Here is a 21,146-nt window from a genome sequence, read left to right on the forward strand (position 1 = left end):
TGCATGCATTGATATGAATAACATATCTTTATATACGTAGCTATTGCAGTAGAATATAGTAACGTGTAATTTCAAGCCATGTAATATCATCATCAAGACTTCACTTTTTAATAAAATCTAAAAAAAGCACAGCAGAGCAACAGGCCTGGTGTGAATGTTCATATTTGAATCTGACTGATCTCCAGTCAGTTATAGTAACACATCTCACAAACTACACAAATGTCAACACCGGATTATGGCTGTGCCACTCTAAGACATATTATGTTCACTTATATCCCAATGGGAACATGTTGATTTGACTTGCCCTCTCTCTCCTAATTCACCAGAGGCCCAGTCTGAACATTAATAAATATGAATACTTGCTGATCTCCAGTCAGTAACGGTATTGAACCAAATCACAAACTAAAGGGCTCTACCACTCTAAAAGTATTTAGATGACTAACAGCCTCGTAGTAAACATGTTGTCAACCGTCACGGCTCCAGCCCCGGTCGGGAAGCACGGGGGAGATGTTGTATTGCCTCCAGGGCCGATGTTGGTGCTCACTTCAGGGCACCGCAGGAACTTTACTTTGGTCTTGAGGAGCTGCAGCATTTAGTCATAGACAAACTGAAACCTACTCGGTGCATTTACTACCACTTGAAAACTTGACTGCTAATTTCCTCTCTGCTATACGATCGCCAACAGCTGTCTGCCCTGAGCACATCCACTGTTTCTCTCTCTCTCTCTCTCTGTCGATCAACCACACACTCACTACACACTCAGCTATTCCCCAAATGAGTTGCACTATTCTAACAACAATGCCCTTAAACCCGGCCTTGACCTCAAGCCTCCAGAAAACGTACTGGGCTTTGGCACGTGATACCTTTGGGCCCAAAAATACTATTTTTCCCATAGACTCGCATTGGGACAGAGACATCTGTAAATCAGTGGATAATCTCTTTTTAGGTAAATACATTTTCCAGTAGGAACACGTAAATAGCTGTAATTTACATCATTTGGTCCTAAAAGCTGTAAAATGCACTAATAGCAGGGTTATTCCCCTTCCTCCATTCATGTGAATGAGCAGAGTGGCTGGGAGGCGGGTCAAAGGAAACGCTAATGTGCTTGCTCTAAAGCAAGCAAAAGCTGCAATTAGAAAAAAAAAAAAAATCTTTTTCATTTCAGTTGCAACTTCTGCGATTTGGAAATGACGTTGTATTACATGGCATGTCGGTTTGAATCCGAGTAATCAAAAATCCCTAGTTTTTAGTGCATGATTTCCCATAAAACTTTCTTTCACCTGCATGTTATACCTGAGAGACAATCAAACACCTAGCTTTTGCAGAGTTACTTTATTTTTTATCTGCACAACAACTGCACTCTGATGAAAGTCTCCAGTCTCCAATCTCCATTTAGTCCAGTGACACACATCATTGAAATGTAATTGCCCCAAGATCTGATGATGACTGAGGTTGGGCTGCATTTATACCTTCACGGACAAGTCTCTTTCCTCTACGTTAGGCTGCTTTTGATTACCTTGATCACCAGCTATTACCTGTCAGTCACAGTAATGTGCAGTGGGTATCTAGACCCATTTTCCAACTGCTTGCTTTAATGCCCACCAGCAGGCTGTTGTCAGTGCTCTCCATATATACCGTGCACTTCTTTAGAGGGCTAATTTCATGCTTGTTGAACTTGAAGAACTGCATTATTGATTGTTGTTTTCTACTTTCTTAATAGTGATTATCATTTATGACTCAGAAGGGGCAGCAGGGCTATAGGGACTCTGCTCCCCTCCTCTTTTCATTAAAATGCCAGGCTATTTTGTTTTCATGGGTGTTTAAATTCTGATCAAAACCTTTCAGAAGGAAGAGAGATCTCCACCTCTCCGGTCCTGGCTAGCCCATTAACATCACAGCAGTGACCTCAGAGGAAAGACCTGATCGAGGACAGGGTTGAAAGCCGGGTCAGACGGCAATGTTCAGTGTGAAAGTTTAGTTTAATCCATGTTTCTCCATGCTGGAGCATTACATCAACGGAACACAACTCAAACAGCATGTGAAAGGCACAACAATCCAATCTTTTCTTGCATTCCCTGTCTGTCCCATCTTGTTCTGCAGTTGGTGGGTGGTGAGTTCGACCTGGAGACAAACTTCATTATCCAGGATGCAGAAGGCATCGGCTGCATGGTGGAGCTGTTGGGGCACTGTGACGTCACCTGCCAGGCTGAAATCTGGAGCATGTTCACCGCCATCCTGCGAAAAAGTGTTCGAAACCTGCAAACCAGCACTGAGGTGGGCCTCATCCAGCAGGTGCTGCTCAAAATGAGCTCGGTGGATGACATGATAGCAGGTATGATAATGGTAGCAGTGGTAGAGCATGCGTTTTCATTTTCAGAGGGATTGTTATCTTGGTAATGTCCGGCAAGTGGCGTATGCGTTATGCCTTCTTGTACGTTTCATTTTCGTTGTCATCCCCTTTAATTCTGTCAGCAATAGAGTGCTGCAGGGATAATGTATATTTGTAGGCCAATCTGGAAGTTAGCATCATTTTGAGTCCCTTCACAAAAAGCAAATGGTATTTGTCCATTGGATTATTGCAGAAAATAAGCTCTGCGGCAAACAAACATTTATGATACTTACATTTGTTTTGCAAAATAATCTTCACAAAGGAATACCCCTTGTGACTTTATGGTTTTTGAAGCGTGATTGCCAGAAGTAAAGCGCTAACGACAGGCTATAAACAAACTAGACCAGTAGGGTTGATGTGTTCTGTGTGATGATGGTCTGTAGGATCAGTGAGCCACTTGTTAGCAACAGCTTTTTTAAAGACATGTAGAAGCTTGAAAATTCACAAGGGGGGAATATTGTAGAAGAAAACGTTGAAACCTCTTAGGCCTGGGTTAACCACAGACCGTATTTCAGGCATCTAACGAAAAACACATTCAAAAAAACAATAACAATTGGAAGTGTAAAAAAATGTTGACTCATTTCTGGGTTTCAGGACTCATTCCTGCACCACTCTATTCTATTCTATCAATTCAGACAATTCTTTGAGACATCAACTATTGCAGAAAGTCAATGTTCTTCGAGGTAAATCTTGATTAAAATTGAATTCAAACAATTGTACTGTACTTAATAATTGGTATTAGGAAAAAGCCTTTGCTTTACAAAAATATTACAATTTTACATATTGGAGCCAGAATATTTTAGATATATTTGCCCTCTAGTAGCAAAGCCTCATGATGCTCTTTAGACAAATAGGTATTCATTTATTAAGAAATGAGTGATCATCCAGAGTTTGATTGCTGTGTAGTTGTCCCTGTGTACTATTTAAGTCCTGAACTTTTGTCGATGAACATTGCAGTCTGTAGGGACTACTACCGTTTACTCTTACCTTTCTGGAATGAGCCCCTCACATCTGTATTTAGGTCACTGTGGGGCTCTCTGTGGAGGTCAGTGTCACTTTGATATTTTTAACAAATTATATCCATACCTTGTGTAAGTTCTAAATATTGTTTCAGCTGATGATGAAATGTAAATGCGTTTTCCCTGCGGTAAGTTCAACAATGTACCAGTTAGACATCACTATGATTTACAAGTCAGTTTCCATGTAATTGTAGTGGAAGTGCTTCTGTGTTATATATATATATATATATATATATATATAATGGGATTTCAAAGACAAAACAGTTTTTCTTTAATTTAGCTTCATTCTCAGTTAATTTATTATCTCAGGAGTCCATGCATATGAATACTTTTCACTGTGAGGACCCCCCTGTGCAGTGTGGATGAGTTATGATACCTGCAAAATGCATCTGCATATGATAATTGTCCTCTCTCCTCTTTCTTCCCTTGTTTTTGTGCGTGTGTTTGGTGATGCATGCGTGCTATCTTGCCTTTTTAAAGACTTGCTAGTGGACATGTTGGGAGTGCTGGCCAGCTACAGCATCACAGTGAAGGAACTGAAATTGCTCTTCAGCATGCTACGGGGGGAAGGAGGCCTCTGGGTAAGTGATAGCAGGGACCGAATGCGGCGGGTTAGACACAAGTGTATGTTAGTTTTACACTCTCACTTGAGTCTCCCCCAGAGAGCCATCACACTGATCTGTTTAGGGCTTGTTCTGTAACCGGCAAACTGCAGAATGAGTGAATGAGGTAATTGACAGTGTATTGACTGCCGTCCAATCAGTCAGAGAGAAAGCCTCAACTGTCTTGTTATTACTCTTGTTTTATCTTTACCACCTGTGCAGCCGAAGCATGCGGTCAAAATGTTGTCTGTGCTGAATCAGATGCCCCAGAGACACGGTCCAGATGCCTTCTTCAACTTCCCCGGTCGCAGTGCAGCAGTAAGCTTTCACAAGTCTCCACTCTGCAATCAATTTCAAAGTGACACAAATCTGTGCTTTTTTACGGAGACCTGCAGGTTATCCTGCAGGGATTGACAATCGTTGAATGTTAAAGGTGACTCACATGATGTGTTCAGCAACACAAAAATGAAGTAAATCCATATATCAAAACATTTGCCTCGATTAGTATATTTTGATTACATACAAACATTACATACATGAGAGATGTGAAGTGGTCTTAACATGTAGATGGAAACCGCTCCACTGGTACTGCATATACATGTACACTGTTAAGCAGGAGTAAAAATGTATTAACGGGTTTATAGAAAAAGAAAATGTGACTAATCATCCCAGTGTACGATTGACATCGTAGTGTGACCAAATAAGATAGGTGCAGTTCGGAGGTGCTGCTAGTTAATCTTGGGATAATATTGTAGGGGCAGATGGGTTGACACTTGTTACAGAGTGCAGCATACTGTTCATTACCGTTGCATCTGTTTTGCATCATGCCAACACATGTTGATTAAGTAAGCAAATGAGTCACCACAGTAATTTCATTAAATGTAATTTTTCGCTGATGGTTAATGACTTGTTTTGAACTATCCTCTAAAGAATCCTAGAGATTAATAATAATAATACAACCTTTTCCAAATGCAAGTAAGACTAGAAATCCCAGCTGGATTTATTTTCAAAGAGGCTGGACCCTTGCCATCATAACAAATTCAGCAAGAATTATAATGCCATCAATCGCCCAGTAACATTCTGGAGTTCACCACATATTTGCAATTTCAGTTGTGTTATTTAGTTTTATAGAAATAAACATTTGAGTGACCTACGCCAATATTTTATACATTTTCATTAATATAACTAGGCACAAAAGGAGCACAACGTATTCATTGTCACTTTTTAGCACCTTAGTGTTGTTGTTTTCACTGTAACTTAGTCTAGAAGAGGCAGTGCAACACATTTTTAATACAATTGTCTCTCATACTGCACAATTGCCATCTCTTTGTTTTTTGTCCCAGGCCATTGCTTTACCTCCTATTGCTAAGTGGCCTTATCAGAACGGGTTTACATTCAACACCTGGTTCAGGATGGATCCCTTAAATAACATCAATGTCGACAAGGATAAACCATATCTCTACTGGTGAGTAAACAATTACTCGCATTTCTGCGCTCCGTGTTTCCAATGTCTTCAATACGTGCCGAGCTCTCTCACAGAGGTGCTGTAACATTATGACGCCAGAGAGAAGAAAATTACACTTTCCTGTTTTTCATCAATCTAATTGCCTTAGTATTAGAAATCATTCCCTCTCTACAGAGTCCCATCAAGCTGCCAGCAGCTTTATTGACAAAGCAATATGCTGTCTGATACTCTGTGACCTACTGTGATTTCCCCATCTAAACAGATTATGACTGGAACTTGTATTTCAAGGTTAAACTAGTTGCACAGACACACATTTTCACAGTTTGTGAAAGGGCCTCATTCTTTCCAGATATGAGAGAGAGAGAGAGAGAGAGAGAGAGAGAAGAAAACCAATGTCATGATTTTCCAAAACCGCCCTAGATGTCAGGAGAACAAATACCAGTTTACCATAAACACCAACATGATTGAACATAGTATGAGTTATACCTACCTTGGTATAACCATAACTGCATCAGGGGGTTTCAACATGGCAGTGAATGCACTAAAAGAAAAAGCTCGAAGAGCTCTACACGCAATTAAGAGAAAATTTTATAATTTTCAAATCCCAATAAAAATCTGGCTTAAAATCTTTAACAGTGTCATCCAGCCCATTGTGCTGTATGGTAGTGAAGTATGGGGTCCACTCAGTCATCACAGTTATACCCGCTGGGACAAACATCCAACTGAGTCTCTACACGCAGAATTCTGCAGACACATTTTACACGTACACAGAAACACACCAACAAATGCATGTAGAGCAGAACTAGGCCGATACCCACTGATCATTAACATTCAAAAGAGAGCACTCACATTCTTCAATCACCTTAGATCCAGCCCCCCAGACACCCTCCACTCCAAAGCCCTCCGAACCCAAGAGCTGAGCCCAGAGAAGAGTCCCCTATGTCAGCTGGTGCTGAGACTAGCTGCCTCCTCTCAGACACACGGGGACCAGTCTCTCAACAACGCTGCTCTCCAAACACCAACCAGAGTAAAACACATCATGGCGAGATGTAAAGAAGCCTATCTGGAGCACTGGAGAGAGGAAACTGGGGGCCAAAGCAGACTGGAATGTTATCTGGCCCTAGAGAGAGACTATGAATTGGCAGAGTATCTCTCTACAGTCAGAGATATAAAGCAGAGACAGAACCTCACCAAGTACAGGCTCAGTGACCACAAACTGGAGATTGAAACAGGACGACACAAAAAGTCATGGCAACCAAGAGAGAACAGAACATGTGGTCACTGTGGGACCGGTGAGGTTGAGACGGAGATGCACTTCCTCCTAAAATGCAAAACATTCCATAAAATTAGGAACATCTACCTAAACAAATTTGACTCTGTGATCTCAGATTTTAAAAAAATCGAGTGATATCTCAAAATTAAAAGTCCTCCTAGGAGAAGGAGAGAGGGCGTACCTTGCTGCCCAGTATGTACTAACATGCCACAACCTGAGGGACAGTAGGTGACGCTTTGGCGATGCCGTTCCTGGGCGTTCATGCCAATGGAGCAGATCTGAGTTTGGGTTGAATTGGGAGAGAGACGGAGAGGGAGACAGATCTATCTATCCATGGATCTCTCTCTCTCACTTCGCTCCTCCCTTTGCTTCGGTGTCAGAGAGCTGCGGTGGTCTACAGGTAACGTGGGAGCAATGGGGGCTCTGTCTCACACCACTTTATGAGATGTTGCATTAATATTATTGTTATATTGATATTGTTGTGTATTGATGTTACTGTATGTTTAATTTCTTGATGCTTTGGCAATACTGTTTTTTTTAAACTTTCATGCCAATAAAGCAGAGAGAGAGAGAGAGAGAGAGAGAGAGAGAGAGAGAGAGAGAGAGAGAGAGAGAGAGAGAGAGAGAGAGAGAGAGAGAGAGAGAGAGAGAGAGAGAGAGAGAGAGAGAGAGAGAGAGAGAGAGAGAGAGAGAGAGAGAGAGAGAGAGAGAGAGAGAGAGAGAGAGAGAGAGAGAGAGAGAGAGAGGTCATGGAAGCATGAACTACAGCCACTGCTGCAGTGGGAGGCACTGTGGAGGTGCTAATTTTGATTTGAATATCTTCCACATTAGGCCCACATACCTTCTCTTGTAGGGGCTTGTGGGTAATTAGTGCTAAAATCAATGACTTAAAAAGTGCAGTGATATTCAGCTGCCGTTCTTTCTGTTTATGAGAGCAGCTTTGGGAGAAAATCACTCAATACAATGGGACATATACAAGAGTTGTGGAGGGGAATGAAAGACAAAGTGGAATAATAAGGATGAAAAGGTTGGCTGACAGGGAAGACTGTTCACACTAATTGGTCAGAGATAACGGTATCTGTAGTTAGCTGTATTGTCTGCTGGCTGCCATTGCTTTACCTGGATCACACCGTTTGAATGAAAGCATCTACTCACCTTGGAAGCACTAGTTCTGCCTCTCTCTGATGTGAACATCAAAAAGAAGAAAAAAAAAAAAAAGAAATATTGCCGAAGTTGTTGGTATTCATGCGGCAGCGATTCCTCTCTGACAGAGTCACAAAAAAGGCTGAGATATGCCAAGCTAATCCTGTTTTTATGCATCGCTCCGAGGGCCTCGTAGCTCAGTGGCAGGGCATGTAGACAACAAATAAAAGAATTGTATCTTCAGAAGCGGACCAAGGTTGCCGCTTTCCACCTGATGTGTAATCACAAGCAGGCTTGTCCACTGGAGCGTCTCGGCCGGCTCAGCGGTAGCTCGGCGTGAGGCTCTACATCTCTCTGGCCCGGCATGCGCCCCACAGTATTAAAGCCTATGCTGTCTTTATCTGCTTTGTCAAAGAGGCCCGTTTGTTTTAGATGGTGCCAATGGGCGGTGGCGGTTGGAGGCTTTGAAGATAGTAGCCTGCTATGGAACTAAAAGCTGTGGGAGTGTAGTGAGTACATGTCAGCAGTGATAGAGATGATCGATACAAGCAGAGAAAGAAGGGAGAACTAGTGCAGTATTGTAAGGTTGTTTGTGTGCGGAGGGTGTGGGCTGTACTGAGTCTGCTCATATTGTATACAGGTGGCAGTGTTGACAGTGCTGACATATCTTTTATCTGCGGAGAGAAGGAGATCAGAGTAGAGGGATTAACCATCACTGAAGTGCGCTCATCAACTAAGTGTTCTCCTCGTTGTCTTTGTAGTTGTTACCATGTCTGCACAATTTGCAGTAGCTTTAGACTCACCTCAGGAATTTCCCTGTTCTAGCTTGTTAAGTGAATTATCATAATTCTCAAAAGAATGGTAAGAGATACCCATCATTTACTCCTGCAAATTGATTTGTGTGCGTAGCGCGAGGCGTTCAAAGATGATTTTGGCCCCAATCTTACTATGCAGAACGAGGCAACTAGGTCACTCCATTTATTGGTTTGTATGATTGCGCAGTATTATAAAGGAGGAAATATCCAATAGAATACTTAGTAGTGGTCTGAAAACGTCTACCTTATGTGTTAAAATACATTTTATCCTGCTTGTTGATCAATTATTTAGGTTTACCCTGTCAAGTTCGCAGCTCACGATATATACTGTGCATGTTTTTTTGCTTACAGCTTTCGGACCAGCAAGGGCATTGGGTACTCTGCACATTTTGTTGGTAACTGCTTGATCGTGACGTCGCTCAAGTCTAAAGGAAAAGGTTTCCAGCACTGTGTGAAGTACGATTTTCAGCCCAGGAAGGTAAGAGCAGCTTTGTCTTTTAATCCTGTGCTTTCAGCTGTTATACGACATGCGGAGCTACTCCGGGTATATGTAAGCCACCTCTGAACATGGTTTGCATTGTACCAACCACTAAATGCTATAACTGCATCATGGCCTGTGCTGAAAAATAAGCAAGGCTTCAGATTTCATTTGGGGAAAAAAATAAATGACAATGCTGTTATAAAACACCCTGCAGTTTTGGCTACACCCCTGACTCCATACCCACCACCACATGGTCTTTTGTTGGTATTACAAAGTTGTATGTCTACATATACCGAGGTGATTAAAACCCCCAGAGGGGTCTTACAGGTGTAATTGGATGTAAATGCAGGAGAGAAAATGAAACTTAATTTAGCATGGACTGTTGCGTCGCTGTCCCTGCAGAGAAGAGAAGCCGGCTCAAAGCACGTGTCAAACATTTAGAGCCTTCACATAACACCTGGGAACAAGCATTCATCCCATTCCTACTGCAACCGTGCAGCTATCGTTTTGCAGAAGCTCTTAGAAGTTTTTAATTGATTTTGGGCTCAGACATCTGCAGATAAGCGTCGTCGTAAATTATCTGCGGGCAGCTTGCACTCTTCCCCTGAGCCATGAATCCTCTTTTAAGTGTCTTTACCTTTGTGTGTAGACGGCTGTAATTTCATTAGACTGCTCCCAGTGCCCTTTATGGGTTAAACTAATAAACAGTCACAGATGATGCTGTGAGTGGTTGTGCCAGTCCTACCCAGTGTTCGTACTAATTTATGAGCCTCTTGATTGTTTGTGTGTTTTGGGTCTATTCCGTGTAGCCAGATTGCATTCATGCAGTCTGCAGCTCCAAAGCTGTGAGCGGCACATCTTGTGTTATGCTACGATACTTTTGTTTCATTTGTTTTCTGATAACAGAAAAAAGTCATTTTACTTCAGAACAATCATTCGTTTCCATAAAGTCTTTGAAATAAAAGATGTTGAGAGCTGACAAACTCTGAATGGCTGCAAGCTCTTGACCGTCCCGAGCTGCTGTTTATGTTGACGACAGCGTGGTTTGTTGATGCTGCTGATGCTGATCTGAAGACAATAGAAGAAGAACCCGAGGGGCATCCATTTGTTTGTTGTCAAGTAGACGTGACTTTAGTGGTGAACAGCCACTTGTCCGTGACTGACTTTGAATTTTGTTTTGTTTTACTTTTTCCAATGAAAAGCTATAATGTAATATGTGTAGTTATGTTTTTATGTGCGGTCTGCATCACTTCTATGACAAGAACCCCACTTTAATGTCTGAAGCAGTGCAGCGCAGCAGTTCCCCGTCACTCTATACAGTGTCCCTTTATGTTTTTCATTTAAGTCACAATGGCAGAATCCTGAAGTTTGGACTAAATTGGCAAAACTGATCCCTCCGTTTTCACCTTTACAATTCAAAGAGGCAAAAAGATGATCCGAGTAAGGAGAAACATTCTGAAAGACCTTTATCAATGTTAAATCAAAAGAACTGCCATCAGTGCTGCGACTGCTGCATCAGCAACACGGGATGTAAGATAAAGCCTTGGATAGAAGCAGAAACTTGAAAAAGTGAAATGCAGCTACAAAGTGTTCTTGTGAATATATAATCTTCAGCTTCTGCATTGGCAAATGTGAGCAAAGCAAATTAAGTTTAGATTGCTATACATACACTACTTAACATGTGGTCCACTTTGCTGACTTTGTTTGTGGTACAAGTAAAAAGGCTTTACTGCATAAAACATTAATTATTTATAATATGAGAAATCTGTTGACAAACCTTAAACTCTGAAGCAAATAACTATATACTATATACAGTATATACCGTATATATATAATTTTTTTGAATGTTGGAATAGTTGCCTTCGATGGACATTTTAATAATAACTGAATAACTACAGGCAGTGTCTTACATGGCTTTATGCAGAGTGAAAATGACTTGTCTTGCCTCCTCTCTGATCTATTATTCACAATGTTCCACTGCAGAGTTCAGAACATTAGATAGTGAAGCTCACTGCTGTGGCTTTCTAGTAACTTTGAAGTTGTTCTGAATTAACCGGATTAAAGAGAAACAAATTGGAGAGCTGACCAGAACTGTTGTTGATGTTCAATAAACCAAATTCAATTGTCGTTTTAGTTAAGCGTGGTCAAATTAATAAAGTGTAACGACGTTGTTTAATAATGACCCACTTAATAGATGACCTGTTCTGTAGCTCACTCTTTAAATGTTTTCACTCTGACTCTCTTCTCACCCTCAGTGGTACATGATCAGTATAGTTCACATCTACAGCCGCTGGAGGAACAGTGAAATCAGATGCTATGTTAACGGACAGCTCGTTTCTTACGGAGACATGGCATGGCACGTCAACACAAATGATGTAAGTGCTCTTCTTTTTACTCCTCCTCCCTATTGGCACCTTTTCTTCCCTGGTCGTGATGTTTTTTGGCTGAGGACTGCCTGAGGCTGTCACATCGGCGTCTCTCATGGCTGTAAATGGTGACGTCCGTACATGTTCCATAGCGCTCATTGGGCAACATGAGTTTTACCACGTCCACATGGATTTCTCTCAGATAGATGACTGGTGTTTTAGTCTTAATTTGAATATCCATTCAACACAGAGTTGTTCTGCAGTAGAGAGTGGAAGATGGAACATCAAACATTTGGACAACATATTTATGTACAGAGTGAAAAATGATTAAATGTCAGCATCAATTGTAAATATGTGAACAGAAATTGCAGATACTGTCAGACAGAAGCATTCTTGTTTAAAAATGTATGACATTTTATGATGTTTGCACGTTTTTCTCCGAGCCAAAAGGAAACCTGTTGTCACACATGGCTCACGGTGACTGAGTTGAAAAGCAATTTGCACTCGTGGTGATGAGAAATATTTCCAAAGGTGTGCTTCACACTGTAGCTGTGTATTCAAGGAAAGATTGTGCAAATGACAGGTTGAGATGTAAATGCTGTTCATGACATATTCCACCACATTAACTAAAGCTCCTTTGACTATTGAAATGTTCCCACACCTGAAAAGAAAGGTGGAGGCTTATAAATAAAGGATTTTATTCTGTGAGGCTGCAGAACCGGCTGCATCGCAAGAGCAAGAGAATAGTTTAGATTCGATTAGCCGACAGTATTTCAACCAAGTTAGGTGGTTTAAAAAAAGAAATCCCACAACCACATTGAAGTACCAAGTATGGAAACATTCCAGACCCTCACCGTGTTACGTTTCCCTCGAATGTGGCATATGAGAAGACGGCAGCAGTTGCTGTTTAAATAATCCCAGAGTATGGTCACATAACTAGTGATCTACACAGACAGTGCTGTAAGCCGACAGCTAGACTGGTGCTACATGCGGTCAGTCTCTGGTAACATAGAGATACATTGAAACAAAATTGTATTATCTATATAATATTCATTCTCTACTATTTAGGCTCTGATATTATAACCTAAATGTTTCCATTTATATATATATATATATATATATATTTTAAAATTTTTTTTTATTTTCCTGTTATTGTGTCTTTTGCCTATTCACTAAACAAAAGTTATAGATTAGTGCCATCCCTCTGTTCTTGCCAAATATAGAAGTATGATTGGAGCTAAAAGTCTTAGTAACTGTCATATTTTCAAAAGCTTAGTAATCATAAGAATGTGTGTGTAACAAAAGTTGTAGGTAGCACATCACTCATAAATGAGATTGGATGGGCTTTTCTAACGGTGTTAAATATAAGACACGCTTAAGATTCAAGATACTAAATTATCTGTAAACAAATCTGATGTTATTTTTTCCCCAGTACCACTTGTACTGTATAAGCCTTCATACTGACTGTGTTGTCTGTTGTTAAAAAGCTGCTGCTGTTGTAAGTTATCCTTCAATTTGATCCTGATTGCAATCACAGTACGTCTTCTCTCCATCCCAGAGGCTATATTAAGGTTTCCTATCTTTGTAAATCAGGGACATTGTTTTCCTCTTTCCGATGGGGAATTGTCAAGCTAGACACTGAAACAACACAGAAGGTGGTGTTGTTTTTGATAGCTATATTGAGAATACTATTTCACGGAGAAATATTTAAACCTTTTGGGAAATCAAATGTTGTACTTGTTGTCAAATGTTGTTTCATTTTTTTTGCCCTCTTCCTAACTCAGCTTTGTGTCTGAATTTGGGTATGTTTTTTTTTCCTTCAGTCCCAAAATATAAACCGGTGTAGCCTTTTCTTTCTTCGTCTCTCTTGCAGAGTTATGATAAGTGCTTCCTTGGGTCCTCGGAGACAGCAGACGCAAACAGAGTATTCTGCGGGCAGCTAGGAGCCGTGTACGTGTTCAGTGAAGCCCTCAATCCCGCGCAGATATTTGCAATTCATCAGCTAGGACCTGGCTATAAGGTATGTACTTGAGGGTGACTAAATTAGATTACATGTAAGCAGTCTGCATCATCTATCAATCTGTGAAATCAATGCCAAGTGCTGCGCCGCCACAGTTCCTTCGCCGTGATGTGTCTCCGTCCTCGGAGCGATGCTTTTCCTCCCAGATAAACGGCTGCATAAATTACTTACTACTGGGAAATAATGGCACAATGCACCGAGGGAGGCAGCGGGCCCTCTGAAGGGAGAGAGCCCTGAGCCGACTGTAGCGCTCCCAAGCTTCTTGACAAAGACCAAAAGATAGGGAATATAGAAAGATGCTGACCTACCCAGAAGGGGATTCAGCTGTGAATGTTAATCACATGGTAAAAAACTATTAGTTTTTTTTTGTATTTATTTATTTTACAGTATTTACTCTCTATCCCCAAATATTCCACTCATCTTGAACGAGATACAGAGTGTGCTCCTCGGTTATTCTCATATTCAGAGACTGCTCTCACTGTCTCACTTTCCCTGTTAAGCCCTGCACTCTGTCACAAATGGAGGAATGACACGCACTGCCAAATCAGTTTTTACACAGGATGTCTCTCTGACAGTTTACAATCATTTTACACCAGCTTTGTTCTCTAGCTGTTTCCAGGACAAAATTAGTCTTTTTTTTTTTTTTTTTATGGCAGGAAGAAATATTGCTCATTGGTCTTGTAAAACCTACACTGTGAGGATTGTGAGATGGATGTTTTGTGATTTCAATCAGCTCTATGAATGCAGAGGGATTCCCAGGTGAAGTCTTTGTTTGGTCTTTTCGCTAATGGCAGACGACTTGCCATTTACCTCCTTAATTGTGGTTCTAGACCTTCTGTTAGAGAGGCAACACACAACGGAGCAATCCTCCAGATTTCACACAATAATGAAGAGCATGTCCCGGGGAGACAATTACCCGCAATTGATGAAGCTGTGAATGGGGTGTTGGTAATGGTGAGTATGATCGAGCCAGCCAGGTGAGTTGAGGAGGAAGGTCAGAGAGTTGTCAGCCTCACTGATTGGTTGTTGTAATGGGAGTGCTGTCCAGGCTACAAGAGGTCTGTCTGTTTTAATTGAGAACTGCCAGGAAGAGTCTTAGTGCTGCAGATCACAGTCAACAGTTTGTACATTGGACTTTCTGTATATCTGTTTCAACTCGTCTGCTCAGCTCCACAGCCAGATGAAAAAAAAAAAAACTCTGAGCTGATGTATGATTTACTTTCCGATCCATGGTCCTCTCATCCATGTTTGATGTTTGATGTTTGACACGCTTTCCCTTGCTCACACAGTGTATTGAATGTAACTAACTCCTGTGGTTAGTTGAAATGCAGAGATTATTGCAGCCAAGGGTTACTATTTCCACTGCACGTTATGATTTATGGCTGAAAATCAGACAGAGCTGTTAGTAGAATCTGTTCCCTGGGTTCATATTTCTGTATGGAAATTATATTATACTATACTGAACTGAGATGGACTCCCAGTTATTTATTTATAGTACTAACAACTTTTGCCATCTCTATGACTTGAAACCATTCGGAGATAACATCAAGGGACAGTGTTGGTTCTACACACAATGAGGCTGACGGGAGCTGGCTGTGATATTGGACCACTATTCATCCCTGCTGTTTTAGCCGAGTTCATAAGCTTTGGTGAAAGTCTAGAAAAGTGTGGGCTGGAGGATTCATAGAAGAGAATTTCCTCACAATTATGTGCGATGTAACTCAGGACAAGTCAAATAATTCGCAATGGAAACTGTCAAACACAACAGAGTTTTTTCTTTTAATGTTTATTCTGAATAACTACTTACCCCTCTCCAGCTCTGGGGAATAGCCTGGTCTGCAGTCATGCAGTAACGTCTGTCACAGCAATATCCAAAGACCGCTTCACTGAACACAAAATATTAGTCATTTAGTTGACTCGTCAAAACAATTAGGCCATGACGCTACGCCTTTTCATATGCTGCACTTAGAGTTATTTCTGTCTTTGCCCTCTATCATCAGTACCATATGTGCTCTACATGAGTCAGATTAGCCCATTGGATTTCTTCCAGCTCTGCTCTGCAGTATGCACCACAGCTTGCTGTAGACGAGACTGAGGAGCTGCACAGTCCTGGTCCTCCCTTGTCAGGGAAGACGAATGTTATCTCTTGGTAGCCGCCATGCAATAATACAATATTGATGTAGAACATTAAATGACAAGCTCACAGATGATGAAACATTTTGAGATACTATACAGGCCAACAAATGTAGGCCTGTTTGCATTAAATAAGCAATGTCAATGGGGCAACAGCTTAGTCTTATACTTAATTAAAGACTAAATAATACCGCCAAGACTCCACAATAGATGATGTTTCATGTTTGATGTAACGTTTTCTCTGATCGGCATCAGAATGCACTTTTGGGTAGGCAATCAATGGATACACGAGCAGGAAGTAAGTGGTTCAACTTAGTGGTTCAAATGTTGTTCAACATTCATCTGTCTTGCAATAAGTGGAGAGCAGGGCCATCCTTCAATCAGAGGCTTGGCGGTTCGATCCCCGGCTCTGCTAGTCACATGTCGATGGGTCCTTGAGAAAGCACTTAACCCCAAATTGCTCCTGTAGCTCTGCCTACGGTGTATGAATGTGATAGAATCTGAATTGTAAGTCGCTTTGGATAAAAGCGTCTGCTAAATGACTGTAATGTACTGTAAGCAAACAATAGATCAGGGGTCTTCAACGTTTTTCAGGCCAAGGACCCCCAAACTGATAGAGAGATGGAGCAGGGACCCCCGACTATATATATTGTGTTTTATATTAAACTGGGCCTCGTGCCATGTATAAACATACCTCTTTATTGTGCATTCAATACTAAGCTATTGAAATAATACACAGGTTCATATATTCATGTTTTTATTTTAAACATGTGCAAGGTACAGCGAGTAGGGTGGCCGTGCCTCTGCCATTTATAAACATACCTTGTCAACTGATGCCAATATTGTCTGTCAATTGCATGATAATCATGCACACAAGCTATTCAAATTGACGTTTTTTTAAACATAAATGTGGAAACGAAAATGAGTGATGGCCTATTAGTGCCACTGCCATGCATAAACATACCTGTTATCTTGCATACAATACTGAACTATTAAAGTCATGGACAGATTCATGTTTGGGAAAAAAAGTACCTCCGCGGACCCCCTGTTGAAGACCTCTGCAATTGATCATTTCCCTGGATCTGCATCTGCAACTAAGGGTACTTTGGTCTCGACCAAGGAAAGAAAATGATACATTGTTGCATTTTAGTTTTGGTCTGGTTGCTGTTCACACTGACACTTCACTTTGATGCTTTTGATTTGTATATTTATATACTTTGATTAATAAGTGATTGTAAGCATAATTGGTTGTATTAGACTCAAAATTGATCACATGTTTTAATGAGTAGTGGTAGAGACAGGGCTGTACAAAAGCCCCATTACAGGCTCCCAGATGACTGGTGCGAACACGTCGGGGAGGGCATGAGGCGTATTACTGTGTGATCGCTCCCAAGTTTTAACATCTTTTGACCTATTAATCAGGGAAAATACCCGCACTGATGTACTTATATACTTGGCCTTAAATAAAGATCAATAAGATCGCTTCCTGAACAGATTTCACTAACAGCAGATTCATTTAGTCGAAGTTCAGCTTTTGAAAACATGCTAAAATCACATATCTACTCTCACAAAATCCTGTGGTTCATTTGCTTTCACACCACAGTTGAAGCCTACTAAACGGGCAGACTAGCCCGAGTTTGTTTTAACCGGAAATATCGATTAGGTGTACAAGCACCGTAAAGCGAATCACTTCTCCCTGGCAGATCAACTTTTACATTTGAGTCAATACTGAGAGAACTTTGTATCGGTTTGCATTATTGACTATACGGTTCAGCTTGTCGTCGTACCAAGACTGCAGGTACTGTAGCATGGGAGAGTCCCCAGCTCTTCCAATAACTACCTGTTTCTTGTAGGGAGTTGTGGGGATGCCCCTGGTCGATGACAGCTCTTGGCACTGGGCTGAAAAGGAGGCAACTGTAATTCTTTTATACGACTGGCCAGTGGAATGAAACTGTCATGCTACAGGGTTTGTTACTGTAGCCACAACCCATGAGATCATTATTTTCACACTGCAGTAGGGCTCACACTAAAGTGCCGGGCACTAGAGCTTGTTATTTCTTGTCACTTGGGTTTCATGAGTAGGAACTTTTGAAGGATGTTAGAGACTACGTGATGAGATGCATGCTGGCTGCCACGTGGACTTGATCATAATGGATGAACGGAGCGAATCTTATGTCTTTTTTTATCATCTGACTTAAAGGATATGCCATTAAATGTGGCTCAACCGTCCCTCACCGTTTCTGAAACTTCCCTGTAAAACTCCTGCTAGAATAATGCTGCCAGGCAACAGACACAGTATAGATCTAAATGGATTTGTGGCCAGATCTATGCAGTCGGTAGCAGGTTTATAGTATGATATAAATAGCATTAAACACTTTGTATGTTTCCTCTAAAGCTTGCCTTCTGTTTTGATTCTGAGTGCCCATAACCGTTGCTAAATTGACAACGTGAGTTAGCTCACCTTTTATCCATTTACTCCTTAGGTGAAAACAAGCAACCCAGATTTAGATGCCTTTTAGGCAGGTGCACAAACCCTGTTAGTTTGTGTTGCACACTGTATTTATCTCCAGTCCCTCTAGGACCAGACGGTTGTTTCCTCACTGTTACTTCAGCTCTCCCTGTCTCTCTTCATCTTATCACCGTCCGCTTGCTGTTCATGGCACAGAGAGGGAAGGAAAAACATTTCTCTCGTTCGTTAATAATTCAACCCTCCTGATTAGAGGACTTGATTTCCGTAATAAGCATATTCAATTCACACTGCATTGACAGATTAATTCCGCTCATCTGTCAGCAGCTAATTGATTGAGTCTAGTCTGTTATCGATCAGCTATTCGTTATGTCCGCCATAATGACTGTGTTGCTGAGCCATTGACCGATGGAACCTCCGCTCCTTTTTTTCACACAGTCATCAAATAGCTTCATATGTCTTCAGACATAATGCAGTTTCAAAATGCATATGACACATTAAAAAAACGTATAAGACACTGGTTGATCCTTATACATCAGCAATGTAATCATGAAGTCATCAGCGTTATTTGTTCATTTATTAGAATTGAAAACGGTCAGAAAAGCATATGTAGCTTTGCGATACGGTTTATAGATGTATCTCAGCGTGGTGTAATGTAGTTATAGTTTATCCGTCTCTTTGGTATAAGGTAGGGGGGCTAAAATTCAATAAACAAATCTTATAAATAAACACTGAGTTTCTATATTAATCTCAGCAAGTATTTGCACAACATTTTGACTCAGAGTCTGGTTACTGTGGATGTGAAGTGACACAGAAACCCCGTGCTAAATTGCAGACTGCCGGCTTTAATTTGAAGGTGTTTTCAGCCACGCTGAATAAACTCTACTGGTATTTGCTCCTTTTCCGTGAGTGCAGAGCGTATTTGAACAGAAGAAACCTAGAGAGGATGGAAAGAAATATAAATATCAATAGAAAGAAACCTATGCATTGTTGAGCATCTTAACGTGTGCCGAGTAAAAGACTGCAATCATGGCACACTCTCTCTGTAGCCTTTTCATGAGGATTCGGCCGTGATTGCACGAGAACAGGCTGGAGTAAATGACTTGGTTGAAGTAATGCAGGTAAACAATCATCTGCTCCTGTTCCTCTTGATCATTGTACTCTGCAGTAGAACTTGAAGATTGTCATCAAACATTGTTCCCACAGAGATAAAAATGGAAGGCTACAGCTTTAACATTCAAAGTAAAATTGACTGAAAAAAACACCAAATAACATATAATGTCATATTCCACTTATAAGACATACAGATGCAATCATTAAAATGTCTGCACTGCAAAATAATAATCTATTATTGTTGCATTTTATGCATCGTTTATTTGAAATGGAATCAGGGTCTCTTTAATAAAGCTTTTCTTAAGCAAGGTAACATCGTACTGCAGCTTAACTTTGCTTCGTGCCCTGACACAAAGCTGTGCTTTGATGTTACTCACGTTAAGAACAGTTCGCTTCCCTAAAAAGCAAATACATTTGCTTGGTGTTGGTGGTTGCAGCGTTACAGAATGATTGACATTAAAGGATGGATTTGAATCAATATTAAAAAATGTTTTTCCTGTAATGCACTCAGGTCCAAGAAAGAACTCTTGTCCTCTAGAAACGTGTGGTTGCTAATACAAAAAGCAAAAAGATGACAGTGATGGGTTGCGTGTGCAGAAAGGAGCTACTAAATCTCTCACTCTCTCCGTCTCCCTCATTCAACCCCATTTGCGCTCTCTTTCTTCTTTTTCCCAGAGCACATTTAAGTTCAAGTCCGAGAGTGATATCCACTTAGCAGAGCATCACAAGCAGGTGTTGTACGACGGTAAGTTGGCCAGCTCCATCGCCTTCACCTATAACTCCAAGGCCACCGACGCCCAGCTCTGCCTGGAGTCCTCGCCCAAAGAAAATGCCTCCATCTTTGTGCACTCACCGCACGCCCTTATGCTCCAGGTCAGTTGCTTTATCCAAGCCAAGATAGATCCTAAATGTTGATCGATTCATTTCTGTCGCACTCGTTTTAAGATGTCAAAACAAAGTTCTGTTTTGCTTGGTTTGTATTATCCTTCACAGGATGTGAAAGCCACAGTGACTCACTCCATCCACAGTGCCATCCATTCCATCGGTGGGATCCAGGTACTCTTCCCGCTCTTCGCTCAGCTGGACTACCATCAGCTGAACGACAGCCAGGTGGAACCCTCTGTATGGTAAGAAGTAGAAAGGTTGTTACTCTACAAAATCATTTCACTCCTTGGACATCTGAGTTGATGCCTTTAGAAATTATACACGTGAAATTGTCAGTGACAAAAGTTCAGTTGTGAATGTTTTTGATCCTTAAATCATGAACCCTTTTAGACTTGTGAATGAGCGCATTTTGCAGATGTTTGTATAAATATGCAAGTATCTATATTATCAGCATCTTCTAATTGTGATGCCATAGACTTGATAATTACAATCCCTATTTCGGTGGTGTTGTGGTTGCAGGCAGTAATATCAGAGTGCAGAAAGTGACACATAGATGATGAAGTTTCAAAAGCCAGAAATAGAGTAGGTAAATCTGTATGACATCAAGTACTTATTTCTGCATTGTATACTGTATTTTTCCTTGTGCATGTTAGTCAGCATACACAGTATGTTCACCGGTACTGATATATCCGTGATAAACCACCGCCTGTTTCTAATACCAGCTGAATTCCAGTTTTCATTATTATCTCTACTCTCTGGTTCAAGACTCCTCTCATCCCTGTCATCCTGAGCTGGTCAGTCCAGCACTTCCCCGCTGTGGCCTGTATAGAGTCTGAGCTCTGCTCTAATCCTGCGTTAGTTCAACGACAGCAGTACCAGATAGACGCAGCAGTGGCCACACAGCAGCACAAACCCCCGATGCCCAAAGCTCACTGCCTCTGTAGTTTCCTCTCATCTCTGCTCTCCGCCCCTCTT

General features: G+C 41.1%; 1 protein-coding gene across 4 annotated transcripts in view; it reads left to right on the top strand.

The window, feature by feature from the left end:
• nbeab (neurobeachin b) overlaps positions 1-21,146 on the top strand; it is a 192,236-nt gene that overhangs the window by 42,858 nt on the left and 128,232 nt on the right. For all 4 annotated transcript variants that reach the window (XM_076100866.1, XM_076100863.1, XM_076100864.1 and 1 more), the window contains exons 2-10: positions 2,101-2,332; positions 3,889-3,989; positions 4,233-4,328; positions 5,354-5,475; positions 9,058-9,184; positions 11,443-11,562; positions 13,427-13,573; positions 19,962-20,159; positions 20,280-20,413. In XM_076100866.1, coding sequence (XP_075956981.1) covers positions 2,101-2,332; positions 3,889-3,989; positions 4,233-4,328; positions 5,354-5,475; positions 9,058-9,184; positions 11,443-11,562; positions 13,427-13,573; positions 19,962-20,159; positions 20,280-20,413 — 1,277 coding nt within the window. The remainder of the gene's footprint in view (positions 1-2,100; positions 2,333-3,888; positions 3,990-4,232; positions 4,329-5,353; positions 5,476-9,057; positions 9,185-11,442; positions 11,563-13,426; positions 13,574-19,961; positions 20,160-20,279; positions 20,414-21,146) is intronic.

This window comes from Anarhichas minor, unplaced genomic scaffold (genome assembly GCF_050575085.1).
Source record: "Anarhichas minor isolate MPS153535 unplaced genomic scaffold, ASM5057508v1 ptg000026l, whole genome shotgun sequence".
Lineage (NCBI taxonomy): Eukaryota > Metazoa > Chordata > Actinopteri > Perciformes > Anarhichadidae > Anarhichas > Anarhichas minor.